A 19,446-nucleotide genomic window follows, 5' to 3' on the forward strand; every position below is an offset into this window, starting at 1 on the left:
ATAGTCCTCGTCCCCAGCAAGCCTGCTTTCACAAGCACATCCCTGCCATACTTCCAGGACCCACGTAGCTTTTATACTGCCTAGACCCCAACTACACTTATGTTCTAAAGTGCACAGCCCAAACTCTTCTCTCATTGCACGGATGCAAATCCAAACCGACTCTTTTTGCTTTGGTGGATTTACCCCAGGGCACAGTTTGGTTGCATGCCATCTTGCATGGTTGTAGAGCCCTCCTTAAGAAGGGTCTGATTTTAGAAGAGGCAGATCATTTGTACGCGTCACCCACTCTGAGACACCTATCTGCACCTAGAGCTCCAGCTGGGCTTGCAGGGGAAGATACATCATGCATCAAATTAAACATTTAGCTCTGGCCACAAATGCTGGAGGCCTGTTTCAGAGAGGAATCAAATTCATTCCTATCTGAAAAGCACACCAAGATCCTTGGATGGGAAGCACTCACAAGCATCTGTCCCATTTGTTAGGACAGGTGATAAAGTGACCTGGCTGAATGAGTCCAGCTCAGCAAATAATATCTATCAAAACGCTACTTCAGTTGATTCAGCGCTGAATAGGGAGAGATGCAAACAGGAACTGTGTGGGTTTAAGCCTCTCAGGAGTGGGCTGGATACAGCAGCTTCAAACTTCCCTTCTCTGATACTTCCCTTTCCACCTCTCTCCAACTCTAGTCCCCTTGTTCATTCTGTGAGGCCTTTGTCTAAAATCCAGCTGCTCAGCTACAGTATCCTCACAGAGGCATACAAGTCTGGCACTAAAGGATTCCTTTCCCTCTGCTAATACCAACACCCAGAGCCATGACGAGAGCTACTAGTCTTGGCAGCTATGAGCCATAATGTAGCAGGGCTTCACACTTGATGGATAGCTGCAGCATCCACAGTTTTGAATGTACCAGCAGCTCCCAGTCAGCTGGAGGCTTTGCAGCAGGGATGGATGGAAAAGCCACGGGAGGCTGGCATGGAGCAGCATCAAGTTATGGTCTGCAGCCTCTCAGCTATGGGGAGAGAAGGACTTTCAGTGCAAGCTCATGCCCAGTGCCACCTCTGGTCTTCATTCTTTCACTAGCCACAGCTGGAATTTCAATGATGGAGCTAGAGTAGTGTCTTGGGGTATATATGGCCCCTTAGCTCATTCCCCAGCTACAGAGACAGTTCTTCATCCAGCTGAAGCGGTCTATAAGTGCCTGGAGGCCAGGGACCAATTTTACTACCAGCAGCATGAGAACTCGGACAAGCAGCCCCATCCTTTGATCTTTGCCCCCATCAGCTGCCCCCTTCATCCGAACCTCAGACTAGAAACTCTCCGAGGCCAGGATGTGCATGTCAACGAGAAACCGCCACTCTGGTGGCTCTATACAGAGAGGGCTTTCCAAGACACAGGTTGGCTTCATCCCCCTCCCCACTCCATTCCAGATGGATTTGGGATGGCTCTGATCTGATTGTCTCCCTTCCATAAATAAAAAAAAAGGAAAAGAGAAGAGGCCACTGCATTGCTCTGTGACCCATCAAGCCAGGCCATCCATGAGAGCTGGTGACCCCACAGTGACCCTCCTGCGACCCTGGGGCTTGTCAGAAAGCGGCCCTCTTTTGTGTGCCGCTGGAGCTTGCTGACTTTGGTGTGCAGATTACAGGTACAATGACAATGGGGATTGTTTTCCCGACAATGCCCCACACCACTGCTCAAGCCCAGGCCCTCTCTGATTAGCTTCCACTCTCTTAGGAGCTGGGTCTTTTCCAGCCCTCTCTCCCTCCCCTCCACTGCCCAGAACTGCAGTTGGGATTTGCTCATTTGGCTTAGGCAATGTGGGTCCTTCCCTTTCTCTGCCAGTCTCTCGTTAATATGGAACGCAGGCCCAGGAACGCATGCAATTCCTAAAGGGGAAAGAGCTGAGAGATCGCTGTCCCAGTGCCTTCCTCCTCCAGTCCAGAGCATCCCTTGGAGAGAGGAGCTCTGTTTCCTGAATAATGTTCCCCTGGCTTATAGGAAGGAGGGGTAAGTGGGCACTGACTCCTGTCTTTAATGGTGGAATGGGCCCATGAGTGACAACAACCAACCAACCAACCAGTCCCCTAGACCAGTCAGCTCAGAGCAAAGCACCCTAGACACCCTCTCTCTTTCTGGGCTGGGGGTAGAGATGCACAGTTCTGTTTTCTGCTGGGACCCAGAGTAGGAGTCCATGCGCCCCTTCCTTCCACATCTCCTGTTCTCGGCCTGCAGAAATGCCACCGTGGCAGGGGGTGGTACGAACTCACCCCAGACTGTCGCTTGCACTGTCCTTTAAGGACAGAGCTATGCATCTGGCAATGCTTTGCCCTCCTCAGGTGAAAAAAGCACCTCGGGGGTTAACCCCACGTGTCCCTGGTTTCCAGTGCACACCCAGCTCAGTCCTGAAAGGCCAAGGTGTTCTAGCAATGGCAGCCTGGCCAACAGGGCAGAGTCGGGCTCAAATGCTCTCCTTTCTGCCTAGCACACAGCCATGCCCACTGCTATATCCACCATCCTCCTCCATGGCTTTTCCCCTCCATCAGCGTGCAAGCTGCACTTGCTCTCACACACATGGCAGCCTGGGTCACTGCCAGGAACGCTCCACGGACATTGCTGCTGCGTGGGCTGGGGGTCAAAACCTGCTCACAGGACACCCTCACCCCAACTTCACTCTCCGTCCTCTTGCCATGACACAGACTTCACAAACCAGTGCCCATGCAGCAAAGCCTAGAGCCTCTATCCTATCCAGGCATGGGGCTTGGCCTGCAGATTGCTCATCCCAGGCCCACAGCCTCAGGAGCTATGTTTCAAGGTAACACAACGGATTAAATTCCCCACTCCTACCACTATCAGTCCATTGATTTTCCTGGGTTTTTCCTGATTCCACAGAAGAGCCCCTGGCAGCTCCACACGATAAAAGGTCTCTGCCCTGCCCATTTCTCTTTCTACTGCAGCCGCTGCGTGGGATCTGCTTAATTAAACTGGTCAGAAGCAAAGGGAAGCCCTGCCCCTGTTGAAATCCAACCTGCATTATCGGATAAATCAATACACAAGAGTCAGACCTTGCTCTTATCTGCCACCTTCATGTTTGCATTACAACAGCACCCACAAGTTGCACATACGATCGGGGAGATTCCCACACATTGTAAGAGGGGCAGAGCCTGCTCCATAGAGCTGACAAGCTAAAGGGATGAGAGTAGCAGAAGTCCAGACTGAGAATAAGGAAGTCCAGTTGTTCCCCATGTTACAGACGGAGAACTGAAGCCCAGAAAGATTCAGTGGCCAGCCTGAGACACCAAGCAGTTGGTGGCACTAAGCCACTCCAGAACTATCCCACTACCTTAACCACGAGGCTGAGAGTCTGGAGACAAGGAGATTATGGACACACATGCACACACAAGACAACCGTTTTCAAATATCTCAAAGACTGCAATAATGAAGATGAAGAAACATTGTTCTCTTGTACCACAGAGGACAGGACAGGAGGCTGCGGGTCTAAACTACAGCCTGTGGTCATCTAGATTAAATCTAAGGGAAAACCCAAGCACCGGGGAGAAGGGACAAGCTGCCTACGGCAGAGCTGCTTTATGCCCACAGTCTCTTTGGGCTGGGTTGGAAAGGGGCCGGCTTACCTGACATTTTGCTGGGCGGCGAGGAGCTGGGCTGGGTGTGGTGGGGCGAGCTGTGGGAGAGCAGGAGGTTCATACTGTGCGGCTGGCCCGTGCTGTAGGCGTCCATGGCCAGCTTCTGACGAAAGGCCTCCTCTTTCCGCCGGTTTGCAAACCAGTTGTAGACGCGAACCTCGGTCACCAGGTTGGAACCCAGCCCGTGCGCTTTGGAAGGGGACACCCCACGCTGGAGGCACTCTGCCCTGCGGGGAAGAGGACGACACTTTGGAACAGGGTGCTATGCCCAAACACCGTCACCACACAGCCCAGCACCGCCAGAGCACATGTCTAGGTGCCAGTCACTCTGGCTCCATGCCACCCCATGAGTGAAGTAAGATTGGAACAGCCCCGTTTTACCCAAGGGGAAACTGAGGCAGAAAGGAAAAGGTAACATGGTTATGGCCCCACAAAGCATTGGTGGCAGAGCAGCCAGCTCAACCTCTCTTCCGTGGAGGTGACCTACACACCTCATCTAACACAGATATGGAAATGGCCTGCCCAGCACGGCAGTTTCTGAACACTTCACAGGCCTCAATGTATTTATCCTCACAAGCCCTGCTCCTGGAGGGGGAAGCACTATTCTGTCATCTAATAGATGGAGACCTGAGGCACAAAGTGGGCAAGCAACTTGCCAGAGGTCATAAGGGAAGTTTGTAGCAGACCAGGGACCAGAATCCAAGTCCCAAACTAATGCTATAACCATTGATCCGGGCTTCCTCAACCTGTGCCTTGTAGTTGCGGTTCCAGTCCAAGGATGCATATAAAATTATGCATTCAAATGCATTCAAGAACCCCAAGAGGGGCTTGGTGTGGCTTTGGGGGTAGACCTGAGCTGACATCTAGGATGGGGGTGCTGCCCAAACCTAGCCAACTCCTCACTAATCAAGAGTGAGAGAGAGGCACCAAGTCCAGCTGTGCACAGAGGTGCTGCTGGCCTCTGGACAAGCTGGGATGTAGATCCCGACTCTGCAGCCATTACAGGCTTTGCCGGATGGGACCTGCGAGTACACGCTCAACTCCTAACACGTGAGGACACACAGCGACTTCAGCAGAGTCAGGGTCAGAGATGCACATGCCGGGACCATCTTCCAGATCAGAGCTTCGATCAGCAGAACCCACTCATCCACTCCGACAACGAAACACTAGGCAGAAGGCTAGTCTACATGGTGCCACCTTCTGCCTGATTTCAGAACCACCTCTCTGAAACTCTAGGGAAACCAAACCCTGCAAGCTTTGCAACTCATTTCCTCCTCCACGGTGGAAGCCAAGAATGCAGAAGCAGCAGGACGGTGAGGAAGGGAAGGGATGGAACAGCATCTCCAGGATCACCACCATTTATCAGCAGGTCCTGGCAAGCTCCCTCTCCTACAGCCTAGGACAATAGAGCCGCGGCTCAGTTGGCTCATTTGTTTGTTTTAAACAAAGGCTTTCGACTCTATCGGGAGACAATGGGTGGGGGATGCAGCCCGGAGCCAAGCCAGCGCCCGGTTTACCTATTGCATTCCTCCACCAGCGCCTCCCTTTCTTCCTTGCTCGGGTTCTTTTGGCGGTCGTAGGCCTGGTACAAGATTTGTTGCGAGGCAGGCCCCCATTTGAAGCGATTCCGCCGCATCTTCTTGCTGGGGGTTTCAGAGCAGGCGTCGTCAAGCTGCCCCACGCCCTGGCTCTGCTGATTGAACTCTGGAAAGAGAAACAGCAGCTGATCCTGACTGCTTTTGTCTGTCATATTTCCAGAACCCTGGACTGTCTGGTTGAACTCTGAAAGAGAAAGGAGCAAGATTTGATCGGGCCTATAGCCATTGCCACTCAGAAAGGAACCTTCAATCACATGCATATTGTCACATTGCTTCCTCATGCTTGTCTGTCTGTCTCTGCGCCCGCCTGCTGCCTTGTCTTTCCCCAACTGCCAGCTCTCTGGGGCTGGCACCATTTTGCAAGACCCACCATGGGGTTCTGCTGCAGGGCCGGGGCTCCCAGCTGCTTTGCAAAAACAAGCCAGCATGGCTTTTAAACTCTGACCCTTGAATATCAACCCAGTGACTCCTGCTCCTAGCCCTGCTGTGTCTGCTAGGACAGACGTGCACAGTGGTGACAGACCAAGTACAGGACGTATCAGCCACACCGACCCCACCCAAGCCCCGCTGCCATCAGGGACAAGGTCAATAGCATTATCCTCAGATATGGGAGACTGGGGCTGGGTAATCACATCAGTCCAGGCCTCTGATCTCCTCTGCTATAGAGCCTCGGCGTGATTGCTGCCAGGGGAGAAAAAAAAAAGGCTATTGTTTCAAATGCAGCCTGGATCCTGGCCGGCTGAGAGTGGGGAGCCCTTTCCTCCAGCTCTTCCCAAACCTGTCCACTTCCTAGCAGTGAAAATCATGAAGAATGAGCACACCACCAGCTCTGGGGCTTAGCTCCATGCAGCTCCTAAGACTTTTTCACATCGCTTCTCCCATGGGAAAAGCGCCTGGCTGTTGGCACGTTAATGCTTTTGCAAACCAGCTGAAGTGGCCCTTTGCTCTCTGGATCGATCCCACCCAGCTCTCAGCAGCATCCATGCCAAGCCGAGCTGGCAGCCTGACATGGACATAACCCAGCCCAGGACGTGCCCTCAGCTATTTGTCAAGAGCTGCCAGTGCACTTTGCAGGCCCCTTTGTGCAGGGAAGGTGAGGGGCATGCATGGTGAGACATGTTCCTGAGAGGCACGGGTCTTCTCTCCTACTTGTGCCCCTGCTTCCTCATCTGAGGCTCTTCTCCCTCATGAGAGTGGTAATATTTCAGAAGCCCCTGTTTCTGCCCAAAGCATGAGCATGAATAAATGACCGGCAATGGGCCATCCCCAGATGAGCAGACTGCCACTTGAGAAGGGGACCCTGTGGGTGTCCTCCTTCCTCTCCCTGTGCCTCAGGTCCCTCAGCTGCACTGCAGCTCTACCCTGCCTCTTCCTGATCTCCAGACAGTGATGCCAGGGGGCAGGAGGCATCCCTTGCTAGGGGAATATCCACATGGCCTCAACGGGAAGCCGAGGGGTGTCCTCCTGAGACGTGACACACTTCCAAACCACAAGGAGTGGAGCTGTTAGTGCAGCACCACGTGCGAGCTCGTGGGAGGAGCCGCAGGCAGGCAGATACCCGACTTGGCAGGCAGCGCGTGTGCAGCAGGCACTGTGCTGGAGCAATGCAGTCATACCCACGGTGCCCAGCAGAACCAGGCCCTGATCCGAGCTGGGCTCTGCACAAAAGCCACCTGGGATGCATCCAGGTTCCTGCTCCACCCAAAGTTTAAAACCAACTGCTTGGCAGGGGCAGCAGCATTTCTAGTCAGGCAGTGTGACTTCATGGCTCACTGTCATCTACCTGATCCCTTCTAAATTCTTCACAAACGTTAATGACCCTCCCTCCTTTTTCATGGGTCTTGATGTTCCACCAATCAGGCTAGCCTTTCTTCTGCAATTCTGCTGTCTGCTAGCTGCTCCTGGTCATGAAGCTCATCTTTTGCAGCCCTCCAGGTTGTTTTTAGCTCCTTCCTATGAAGTTATATTTGTTTTTGCTTGCATCTTAAACGGAACAAGGCAGCCCTAGGTCTCCAGTGTTTTAGCAAAGTTTCTAATTTATTTTTAACTGGAGAAAAACGTGCGTCGTGTTATATGGGATGACACCCCTCATCATCTGCACCCCGCTTTTCAAAATTCTAGATCTGCCCGTGAATACCACTATAGAGTAAAAATACACTGGCAGTGGCTGAGTCTGAGGCAGTCTGCCCTGCCACTCAGTGGCAGTGGGATGATTTTTCATCCAGATCTTTTATATTTGCAAAACATATTTTAATGGACCCAGGTTCGCGCTCAGTCTGCTCCAGGCAGGACCTTGGGAGCACAGCCCTGAGGACCAAGAGGGGTGGGGAGTTCTGGTGGCTCAGATAAGGTTTTGGTCTGCTCGGGACATAGGGTTACCAACCCTCCCAGATTGGCCAGGAGTCTATTGGAATCGACATTGATTTCCCGGTGACTATTGAAAGCGATCTGGGAGATTTTAATAGGATATTTTAAGAAAATAAACTAATATATGTTAGAAAAAAAGATCTCCCAGAATAGCTTCAGTCAAAGTTGGCACCCTACTGGGACATGGGTTGAGCTGTCCCCAACATAGCAGCTTCCCCTCCCCTTCGGGCGACTGCTGCCAGCCTTCTGGAAGATACAGCCACAGATGCATGTTCTCAAGTTGTTATTGATGTGTACAGGGCTCACTGAGCTGTGCAGCAGCTCCTTTCATGGGAAGGCCTATATAGGGCATACATATTCATGGCCTGGGTTCCTGTGCCTGCATGTACTTGTTCAGGGAGGATTTGGTGAACTTAGAATAATGCATTAAGAGTCAGGCAGTCAAACTTCAAACAATCCCCTGAATCCTGCCTCTCTTTGTTCCTCTAGAAGGGCCCTCCTTCGCTCCAGCTCCATTTCAAATTAATTGGAAACAAACACACTCCTACAGAAATAATGGGGCCGAAAGCAACTCATGTATGCAGCAGGATTTCGGCTTCCAAACCTCACACCCTGAGCCACGGCAGCGCAGTATGCACACCCAGAGAAGGGGTGACCTTCCTCGCCTGCCCGCTGCAGAGCTGAGACATGTCAGCAAAGTCGTAAAGGGAGATTGATGGCAGGTTTTATTATTCTCAGTTTTGCTGGGAAATTCTCCCTCTTTCTATAATGGCTTTTTCCCTTGTGACAACAAGGGAAGCAAAAAGTGCAGGGCAAAGTTGGAGCAGACATGGGATTTTTTTCTTTCTAAAGTCTCCAGGTGTATTTCCAAAGCACTGACATTGCATTCTAAAAACTTTCTGAGCTTCCCGTCTTTCCTGAGCAAGCGGGAGGCTGCATCTTTCTGCAGGCCAAGGTTGGAACAATTTTTCTCAGACACTCATTAAAGTCTAGTCCTGCCCATCTCCCTGCACATAAACAGCCCTACTGAAGTCAGTGGGATTCCTGGTAGTAATAAGAGTTATTTCATGAGAAGCTTCCTATACGGCCTCCTTCCGTATCACCCGGCTCAACGACTCAGGTTGATCTCACTGAGATCCAAGTGGGTGAAAAAGGAACTATGAAGACTCCAAAACTGGTCTGCGTTTTTCATTACCTAAAGTGGGACCTAGGGATTTCATGGTTGTTTTTTTTAAAAGGACACTGCCAGGTTAAAAATCCAATTAAAAAAATTAATAGAAAGGGTCCCGGAGCAGGCATCAGAGTCCCTACTTCTACTGTTATTAACTTAGATCATTCAAGCAAGAATGTGACGGTTCTAATTAACTGTCCACCACTTGTGCAATTTGTTTGGACAGCGAAACTGGAAGAGTCAAAGACTAGGTCAGGCAGTCCATTGTCCCGTCCTGGGGGGGAGGACAGTCTGCTGTCCCAAGGAAAGGGTCCCTTGGAGACTGTTTGACAGGCTAATGTCACAGAACTTGCTGTTAGGAAGCTTCTCACACAGGAATCATTTCCTTTCTGAATTTCAGCTCATCACCAATCCATCTCCTTTGGTCAAATATGGGCTAATTCATGTGCCTCAGCTTACTGAGCACTTACTTAATCAAGTAGTGCACCTTTCCTTTTTAGGGCTGATCCCAATAAACCCCCCTGCCCTCCCCAGTGATTTCAGTAGGAGCAAGATCACATTCTCAAGATCTTATTCTCACTAGTCAACCCCTTGGCTGTATGTATATTATTGCTGGCCTGAGTCAGAAACTGGCTCACAAGTGTTGCTAAAATCAGCATACGCTATGGTAGATTCCTTTTTCTGCTACATGTAATTCTACCCCAAGAAGCCAAGTTCTCTTGCAATTTTTTTGGTGGGGGAGCTGTTTTTGTTTTTCTTTGACGGGGATTTTTTTATTATATTATTTTCTACAGGTGGAATATATTGATCTCTTCATCACTCGGGTCTCACTTAAATAGGCAGAAGATATGTTCAAAGGGCATAACCTACCCATATAATGCAAGTCTCATCCTAAAAATCGTCACTAATTTGTGATCTGTTTCTCTGTCCTGTAGCTATGAACCTTTCTGATTCTCATCCACTAGCAGAGGCTGCAAGCTAATTTTAAAACGGGAGTTTGAACACTTTTTTCTTTAATTCATAACTATATTCCTATTAAAACTAGGATTTACCCCTAAAATATTGCTTCTTTATTCCAACCAGGACAGCAAGCATTTTAAGGACGCTAGTGAAAATACTGCACAAAATATTTTCCCCCTCAAATATTCACATGAAAAACAGATTGGACTCCCTCAATTTTGTTCACTTCCCAGTTTTAGAGACCATTTCACACAACTCTGCACCACTGCTAATAAAGCCATTGATGGGGACAGCCAGAAACTCAGCAGTTTTCAAGTATTAAACAAAATTATCCAGAGGCTCAAATCCAGCAAAAAATAAATAAGCACATGCCTCACTTTGCAGAGGAGATCTGACTACTCATATGGTTCTAGACAGGCACCTTGTTATGCACCCTTTAAAAACAGGGGCACAGGGCATGAATATTTGCCTCCTGAAACCTGAATGCAAGAGCTATACCCAACCCATCCACGATCAGGGGATGGGATTAACGTGTCCAGTTCAAACAGCCGGGATTTCAAATGCTCCCAACCAATGGCTCAGGGAGAAGCTACAAATCAAGAATGATTTGCAAAATATTTCAATGGCTTAGGGAGAAGCTACAAACCAAGAATGATTTGCAAAATACTTTCGCATGGAGGCACAGTGGTAGCAGTAAGTGCCGGAGTCCAGTCCTACTCCACAAAGCATGTGCTTACCCTTACCCATGCACAAGGTCTGATGTGCTTAAAGCCAAACGCTTGCTTTAGTGAATGGAGGCCTTGATAAATACACCAAGCTAGCCGGTGCAGTCACTTTGATGAGCAGATCTGCACCTTAAGAGGCCCCTCTGCCTTGCAACAAAGCCTGGAAAAGTCAGAGCAGCTAAAACAGGGTACTTACGTCTGAGGATCTCTCTCTGCTTGCGGACGTACCACGTGTAGAGCGCTGCCCGCTTTTGCGTTTTCATGGGGGTGCCCTTGTTGAGGTGCTGGGAGAGGTGAGACTGGTTCAAGCCGGTGACATCCACCACCTCCCTCTGGGGGATGTTGTGCTGCTGCATGTAACCCTTGATCATTTTTGCAGCCCGCCAGGGGTCTTCGCTAAATAGGAGAGAAAAGGGTTAATGTCACCTGTGGAAAGGGCTCAGGATCAGCCATTCTAGAGGTAGAGCCTCAGGCTGAGGAACTATTCCTAATGCAATGGTACCACTGTGATTTTTGACCTCAGGTGAACCCAGCATTCACTACTGATGGGCACAAAACCCCACAAGAGGACTTCCTAGCAGGCACCAAGGAGAGCAGTCTTAGCCTAGGAACAGACATTGCATTTGCCCCCGGATAAATTGTGCCAGTATTTGTCCCAAAACAAAAATATCCCGGGCTGGGTACGTAGGCACATTGCCCTTCTAATCATGGTTTAGTGAGTGGCTGAATGCATTGCTACTTTTTTGCCATTGACTCAGTGACACAATCCCGTGGTAACTCTACAGACACACTTTGCAACATCCTGGGATAAACTTTTACTATTTCTTATTGGGGAAACTTTTTTTTTAGGATTTATCCCAGAACACCAGAAACGGATGCCTGTAAGGCTGCACTTTATCCTGGGGTAAAATGGTTTATCCTGGGATAAACGTGACATCTGTTTGCAGCCTTATGGGCTACAGGCAAGCTTCCTTAAAGAAGCTGCACGAAACTAGCATGGAGATAGACACGCTGGAAGGAGCAGTTTGGGGTCCCATCCTGCTCTTTTTGAAAGCAAAGCCAAAGTTCCCAAGCAGCTTTTGAAGAGAAAATCCAGCAAATATGGTTGGTAGAATCGTGACAGGTGACTGCACCGCCTTTTCCATTGGGACTAGTCCTATTGATCCGCAGTCAAACTACTGAGAGCAGGTCAGGTTTAAATCTTTCAAAGCCAAAGTTCCCAAGTGAACTGACTCGGACCCACTGGTGTCTGATCCATAAACTTGAGCCTTCCTGTCACACTTGACTTCCAGTGGGAGTTAACCGCTGCTGGTTGCAAAGTGAATTTGGGAAGGCTGCCCAGTGGTGAAAGCAGAGAACGGGCAGACAGGAGCTCTGGACCCCATTGTATAATCTGGAGACAGCTCGCTTGACCTCCCTCTATACCTCAGTTGACTCATCTGTAAAGTAGGAACAATAAACTTACCGGCCTCACCAATCTACTGTGAGGCTTACTATCTGTAGAGTTGCACCCCCGGATGAAAGGCTAAACAGATATGGTAATTATCATTACTGCTCCAGCTCATGCTAATTTCTCCCTTTGAGGTCTTGTATGCATGAGGAATTCCAATACAGGTGTTATAGCGGTAAGGGCAACGGGAATAAAAACCTCTCGGTCAGACACGTTTCATTTTACCCAGCCTGTGTTTTGTCATGTTACTACTGAGTTACATCCAAAAATAACCCCGGATCCTCTGAAGTGTAAAGCAAAGAACTTTGACCCGACCACTACTGCCGAGACCCAGAACTTATCGGCTTGATCTCTACCGAGATCTGTTCAGCACCTATCAAGCACCAGCCGTGCCTGACAAATTAAATCCAGCAATAGCCCTGTGGTGCTCATGGCTGTACGTCCATGAACAGAACTGCCTGCTCGTTAATCGTGAAACTCACCCACTGAATCAGAAACCCTCCAACTCCCCTTAATGACACCTCTCTCCTCCAGACCTGCTTCCTTCTGAAGACAGCCCAAAGGGTTAATAAACCTGAGCTGTGGCAAACCAAGAGGAGAAAGCTGGTGAAAGTTTGCTCTGAGTCAGGGTGGGCATTGGGACTTTGGTCCGAAAATGCCCAGCCCCAGGTGACCTTCAGAGCACGCCGCAACGCTCATCTTTTTCTCCCAGGCATTTAAAAACAGAATGGGGGCAATCCGGAGGGAAAGAAATTATGAAGGTGATCGGAGCTTGGAGTTTGCTGGTAGTGCTGTGTTGTAGTTAGCAGTGGATCCCTGGATCCTGGAAAGATTTAAACCTGACCTGTTCTCAGTAGTTTGACTGTGGATCAATAGGACTAATCCCAATGGAAAAGGCAGTGCAGTCACCTGTCACGATTCTACCAACCATAGTTGCTGGATTTTCTCTTCAAAATTCTCACCTCTTCTCAATGAGATGAGGATCTCAGCTTTCATCTAAGCACCAACAAACCCCAAACTATATTTCTAACCCACAGGATAGCAGAGAAAAGCTGCAAAACACAAAATGAGTGCACTCTAATGGCTAAGAAACCAGGAGAAAGTGGGGTGGAGGGAGGAGAAAGAAATGCACATTTTATTTTTTATTTTGAATCTTGCAATATTTTAAGGCTTGGGTTCACACAGATATGAATATTTGCAAAATCAGGACCTAACTGCATTGCATTTTTGGACCACAACTAGGATACATACACTATGTTAACACCCCCAACCCTCCGGGGGACTCATCTCATTCTAAATAACAAATTAAATACAGGGTAAAAACTTTTAAATCTACTGCGCACAGATATGCAGAGGCTAGTTATTATGAAATTTAGTTAAATGACCTGGATTTCTCTGCTTTTTTTTTTTTTTTTTTTTTTTGCACAGGCAAGGACCCCGAATCTACAGAAAACGCTTGTACACTGAAAAATCCACTTGGAGCACAAGCTTGGTCACAGCGCTGCTCAAAAATAATGAGATATTCTAATGCCGTATTTGGAATAACCATCCAATGACTTCTTCGATTCATTCGTTATTCTGAATCCTTCCACTTGTCAGATGAAAAACAAAACAAAACAAAACATTGATTTCTTACTTTCTGTCTTGAATGCAGTTTGAAAAGCAAAACTGCTCAGAATTAAAGTGAAAGTAATGCAGCAAAAGGAGAAAAAACAATGACAGTCATGTGGTTATACCAAAAACACCGCTGTCCCCTATCCTGGGTTCTCAGAGCACTGAAGATTTCTTCCAGGTTTAATCAGCTTTGGGGTACACAGTGCCTGGAATGATGACCCCATTAGATCCAGCAGATTCCAAACTGGACACCTCCCTGAATTTCAGAGCCTTTAATAAATGCTGCCTAATTATATTGGTGACTTTTTCAACGTGAGCACTTTAAAGAAGCCCTCTCCTCCACACTGACTCCCTTCTAGGGCACCTCTCCTTGTATTGTGTGTTACACGTGCCTGTGTTTGTACACAGAACATAGATTATTTCAGTTTGATGCAGAAGTCCGACTGGTCACAGCTCAAGATCCAATTGCACTATACAGACAACAACAAAAAGGCATCCTCTGTCTCTGGGACGTGTCATGCCCCTTTGGCCGAGCGCTCCTGACCAAGCTTCTGTGTCCACATACGACGACCTGGGATAATGGGTTTAGTACAGCCAATTCTACGAGGGGGTTATAAACCGCGTCAAATGAAAGTCATTTCAAAGTGACGGTCCAAGTCTATTTCAACAAAGCGGAGAAGGGAAGATCCTGAAATGCAGAAGAGGTGAGAGCGACCGCAGAAAAGCAGTCATAAGAAGTGGCACGAACATGGCACCCTGGTCATTTGTCACCGCGCTGAATGCTAACGATCACCGCGGCTCAATGGATTTTTCAGATCACGCTGCTTGTACCGTTTCATGCCACGTCCTCAACCCTGCAAAGACGTAAGCGTCCGAGTAACTCGGACTTCAAAGGGAGCGCACATGTGAATCGTTCCTTGCATGCTGCAGAATCGGCCCCTTAATCGTAGCGAACAGCGCTGGATCAGGGGTTATGCAGAGTTCCCCAACCAGACAGACGGTCTGGGGAGCCTTGCATTCATTTTACAGCAAACAGAGCTGCCCTGTTCCAAACACAAATCATTTTAGAGGCGTCTTATTTGCAGGGGGAGCCAATGAGATCAGTGGGACTACTCATGTGAGTAACGGAGGCCGTTCTTGAGCAACAGCTATTCTTTATCCAGCCTCCTCTCCTTCCCCTGCCTGGGCCTTTCTACTGTTCTTATCACCTTTGCATCTCAAGTGAAATCCTATTTCACAGGAATAGCTGCTTGAATGAAGATCATTAACTGGCTCCTACTATGTCCACAATGCTTCCCTTTTACACCCTAGCAAATGAGCTTCCCAGCGTATTTATGGACCTATGCGAATATTAGAGCCTGTTCGAAGTTTTGAACACAAACACTGCCGGGTCCCGAGTCCAACGTTAGTGCTCGTCCAATCAGTGAAGACAAACAATGCCACATGACTTGCCTGCAGTCCGTACTAACCACAACCAGATCACAAATTTTGGACACCCTCTTTGTAATGTTCGGTGCGGGGGGAATGATCTACAGAGCAAAGCTCCTTGGTACGAAGTTAAGATAGCCCAGTTTGAATAAAGCAGAGCCGAGAAAAAAGCACTCGTTCACAGAACAAAACTCATCTAATCCATTTTACCCCACCAATTATCAGCACAGTTCCCCCTGGTCCCTGTGCTAGGGCTACAACTCCCAGCCGTGGGGAAGCTGAACCCCAAGAGGTTCCTCGAAGCCAAAATCTGTCCGCACTCGTGATCCCCGGATTATTCTTGGTTCTGGGTCCCTTTGAAATGGAGGAGAGAGCCAGGCCTCTCACCCCCCGACCAAGGTGAGCTAACAACAGTCCGTGCCGGCTGCAAGGCCAGAATAATAAAACCAATTATTCCCATTCTTCAAGGGGCCTGCTGGTACACTGAGATCCAGAAATGCTGTGAATGGCTGTAGTTACAGCCCTTATTCTTGAGCTGCCCGGTTGTGGCTGGAAACTGAGAGCCTGTCTCACAAGACTTGCCTTTTGCCTTCCTCCGGCAAAATCAGTCATTTCACCCCACATACGGGCAAATGCTTTCAATATGAAAGAGCTCATCACCTTAAGACGAGGGCTGTCTGGGCAAAAACACAGAGAGCATTCATTATCTACTGTAAAAGGCAGGACCAGCTCTGAAGTTTCATGGCTTTCATGACTTAGGGATGGGGATGAAAAAGGCAAAAACTGCTCACAACACCACCTCAATTTTCCACCTGGAGATCTCAGATAAGGCAATAGGCATTAATATCCCCATTTTATACACAGGAAACAGAGGGACTGGGAATTACCGTGCAGAAGAGCAATGGCAGAACTGGGAATAGAGATGAGATCTCCAGTGTGACAGGCCAGTGCTCTAAAAACACAGTCCTTGGTGTCCTTATTTCCTTAATGGAGTTTGCTATTAGAAAGGGGTTAACTAGAGACAGGATAGAGAGCGTCAGGGTTAAATCTGCAGCTGAGAAACTGGGCAAAATATTTCCAAAGAATGGTAAATTCAACACAAAACCAAAAAAAAGAAGAAGAAATTCAAGAGGGGGAATAAAAACAGTTTGCAAATTCAGGTCAAATTTGGCAAATATTTACAATTCCAAATAGAGGAAATGTTAAGAGGTCACCAGCTTTCATTTTGGACATTTTCATAACAAAATGCTTCATCTTGGAAGCACTGTCAACACTTTTAAATTGAATATGGTTCACCATTTCCTTAGGAAATGGCAATTCCCATTGAACAAAATGACTTTCAAGGGGGGAAAAAAAAGGTACTAAACCAAGAGCTTGGGTACTTGAATCCAAAAACAAAACAAGTGTTTTTTTTCAGGTTAACTGAAGCGTTCTGGCTGGACACAAAATGAAATTGTTCATAGTTTTTGTTTCACCTAAATAGCCTAAAAAAAATTCTGCTCTGTTTCTACCTGGAAATGATTGTCTTTTTTTCCCCCAAAATTTTTTGGACCAGAAAAATGCAATATTTGTCCAAGTCTAATCTGGACCGTCAGTATTCATGTGAGTACATGTGCTGATGGGAGGGAGACTGGGTGAAAGAGAGAAAAAAGGACCTTTCCATAGTATTATAAAAGCCGATTGTGGACCTGATCCCGTGTTCCTTCCTGTTGAAATCAGTGAAGTGTTTTCCCGCGGTAAAGGTAACTGGGCAAACAACAACTGTGATATATGCTCCAAAAGAGGCATTTCTCACACACCTCCTACTCTTCTGAGTGGAACTTCTCTGTTGATAGCAAAGTTGCCTCTTTGGTTGCACAAGAAGTTTCTTTCCAAGGATTCCCTAGCCCTCTCAGCCTCTTCCCCAGCCTTGAAAACAGGTAAATAAAATGCAACAACATCCTCCGAGAAATATGCCAAGAATTTATACCCGTGGATTAGAAAACAGGCTCTCTGCACAGAAGATCTATCTAATCTGGATCTCTCTGCACACACAAAGGATTAAAAGCTCCTAGGTGTGCTGTGTTCACATTCATCCTCCCCCTTTTATTTCAGACAGGCATTTTGTATAGCGCGCTGGAACTCTGCACCGACATCACCAGAGATTCAGCTCGGCATTTCTCACTTCACCTTCAAGGGAGAGGTGGATTTTTGTACAGTGCTCCTCAGAAATCAAAAGTCCAAATGGCACCAAAAACTCCTCTGGAAATCAATGCCATTGAGAAACCTAAATCTCTTTTAAAATTCTCTGTCTCCCTTTCATTAGGGTTTTTTTTAAAGGAAAAAAAACAGGTGCTATTTTGGATGATATCCCCTACCATGTTTGGAGGATAAGCAGTTGCCAGACACAGTTTGAGGACAAACTAGGAGACAAACACAGGAGAAGGCAACAGGTAATTTAAGTACAGGTCAACCAACGTCAGGGTGGATCTTCCACAGGGATGGGATAGGACCTTGCAGAAGTGCTACAGTCCACAAGGATATCTGAGCACAGGACAAAGTGTGTGACTGGGCCAGCCGCTATTTTCTGAGCCACGGAAAAAACACGATTTCTGCATGCTATTGGGACCCAAACCAACCCCTTGAAGTCCAGGGAGTGAGAGCAGAGACGGAGGCAGCCTGTAGCCAAAAGAAAGGGTGGGTGACTCTCAGACCCCCGGGCTCCCACTCCAAGTACAAAGGCCTCTCTTAAGGCAAACACCAGTTCTTTGCAAAAACCTCTCCAGGGACATGGCCTGATCTTTTTTTCATCAAAGGCAAATGTTGCACTAGGTGTTAGGGCACCTGGGGAAGAGCTGCAGGACTTTGGGCAAGATCCTGCCTTTCAGCACTGTCCAGGTAAATACCCTGGTGCTGGCGGGTTCGCCAAGAAGCCCCAAGGATGCCTCTACTCACAGAGAGGAGATGCAAGAAAATGCAGCAAGCTGCAGGGTGAGGGACGCAGACTGGCAGGGACACACCTTGTTCTCCTGACCGGGAGCAGAGAGAGAAACAGGGGCCAGATGGCAAGAAAACACACCAAGGCACCTGGGAACAGGGAGCAGAGGCGGCCAGACCAGGAAGGCTGGGTGGGGGGGGAACTGAGAAACAGGCTGAAAACTCCCAGGAAATTTTCCACTCTAATCAATGCCTCTTCCCCAGCCGCCAGGTCTGGGCTGAGTTAACTTGCAAGGGAGCACTGAGCTAATCAGGACTGTTTCACTGTTTGCCCAGCCCTGCCCCCCTCATCGGTTTTATCTGGCTGGTATTGTCTCCCTGTAGGTGCAGATCTCTGTTAACTATAGGGGTGCAGGGACCCTAAAGCAACAATGCGCCCCTGATCCCCAGTGAGAGCCCCTCTGAACCACCACAACAGAAGCAATCACTGAGGGATTGCACAAGGGTGCTAGCTGGTAGTTAAAGCCCCTGCCAGGATATAAGACGGTCACCCGCTACGTCCCGGCAGATATTCCCCAGAGCTGGAGCAAAGGCTGAGCCTGTCTTAAAGTCAGGCTCAGCCAGGTGATCTCCGAAGGGCCTTTCCACCCTGTTTTTCCAGGAGTCTGCGGTCGATCCGTGACCGACCTGGTTCTCACTACTAGATTTAGACACACACACCGTCATGGGCCAGGCTCTCCTTAAAGCTCCTTGGCACTAGACCAACGATGTAAAGGGACCTTTCTGCAAATGAGAATCAGGCCCACAGCACACCAGGTCACCTGCCCATGCTGAAAGGCAAGGCAGGAGAGAGGGAGTTTCCAGGCACTTGGACCCTGTACTTCAGAGACCTGCAGCAGGCTTTGAGGGCTGGCGTTGGAGGGGTGGAGGGTTTTGCTCCTGCTTTGTTGCCCTCCAGCAGCCTGGCTCTGAGGATCGCCGGGCACGACCACAGAGCCACAGCATTCGAAGGCGCCTCCAGGGTCCCTTCCATCACACACCGGCCCCGCGCTGCAGCTCTAGCCCCCGGCCCAGGGAACAGAGGGCACTGCCGCCACCCCTGACCCCACAGCCACACATCAGAGCCCAGCCAACACCTACCCGAGCTCCAGCAATGCTTCTCCCCCCCACACAGCCACATCCCAAGGGTCCCAGCCCCAAAGGGGAGCAGCTGGCGCATTTCAAGTGGCTGTTTATTGATTTCGGAGAATGCCCCCAAAAAAGAGAAAGCGAGAGATGCCCATTAGGGTTTCCCTCTGCATGCCCCCACCACCCCACTCTGGTTTACAACTCGGCCAATGAATAACCCGCCCGGCTATTCAGCTGTGCGTCTCTTTCCGTGGACGATTGATAGAAATAAATTAATAACAGTCCCCCCCCTCGGCCCGGCTCCACGTGGTGCCCGCGCCGCGGGGTGGTGGTGGTGCTGGGGGCACCCCGGGGTGCTGGCCCCGGCGGGGGTGCGGGCCAAGCATCCCGCGCGGCGCGGTCGATGGATGCGGGCAGCCGCCGGCCCGCAACGAAGGCAGCGCGG

The 19,446-nt window shown here is 49.1% G+C and overlaps 1 protein-coding gene across 1 annotated transcript in view; it reads right to left on the reverse strand.

Moving 5' to 3' along the window:
• The window catches only part of HNF1B (HNF1 homeobox B), a gene marked incomplete at its 5' end in the record, with an annotated part of 46,790 nt that overhangs the window by 27,093 nt on the left and 251 nt on the right, over nt 1-19,446 (reverse strand). The window contains 3 exons of the mRNA XM_025210926.1: nt 3,633-3,871; nt 5,162-5,426; nt 10,662-10,870. Coding sequence (XP_025066711.1) covers nt 3,633-3,871; nt 5,162-5,426; nt 10,662-10,870 — 713 coding nt within the window. The remainder of the gene's footprint in view (nt 1-3,632; nt 3,872-5,161; nt 5,427-10,661; nt 10,871-19,446) is intronic.

The sequence above is a fragment of the Alligator sinensis genome, unplaced genomic scaffold (assembly GCF_000455745.1).
Source record: "Alligator sinensis unplaced genomic scaffold, ASM45574v1 scaffold118_1, whole genome shotgun sequence".
Lineage (NCBI taxonomy): Eukaryota > Metazoa > Chordata > Crocodylia > Alligatoridae > Alligator > Alligator sinensis.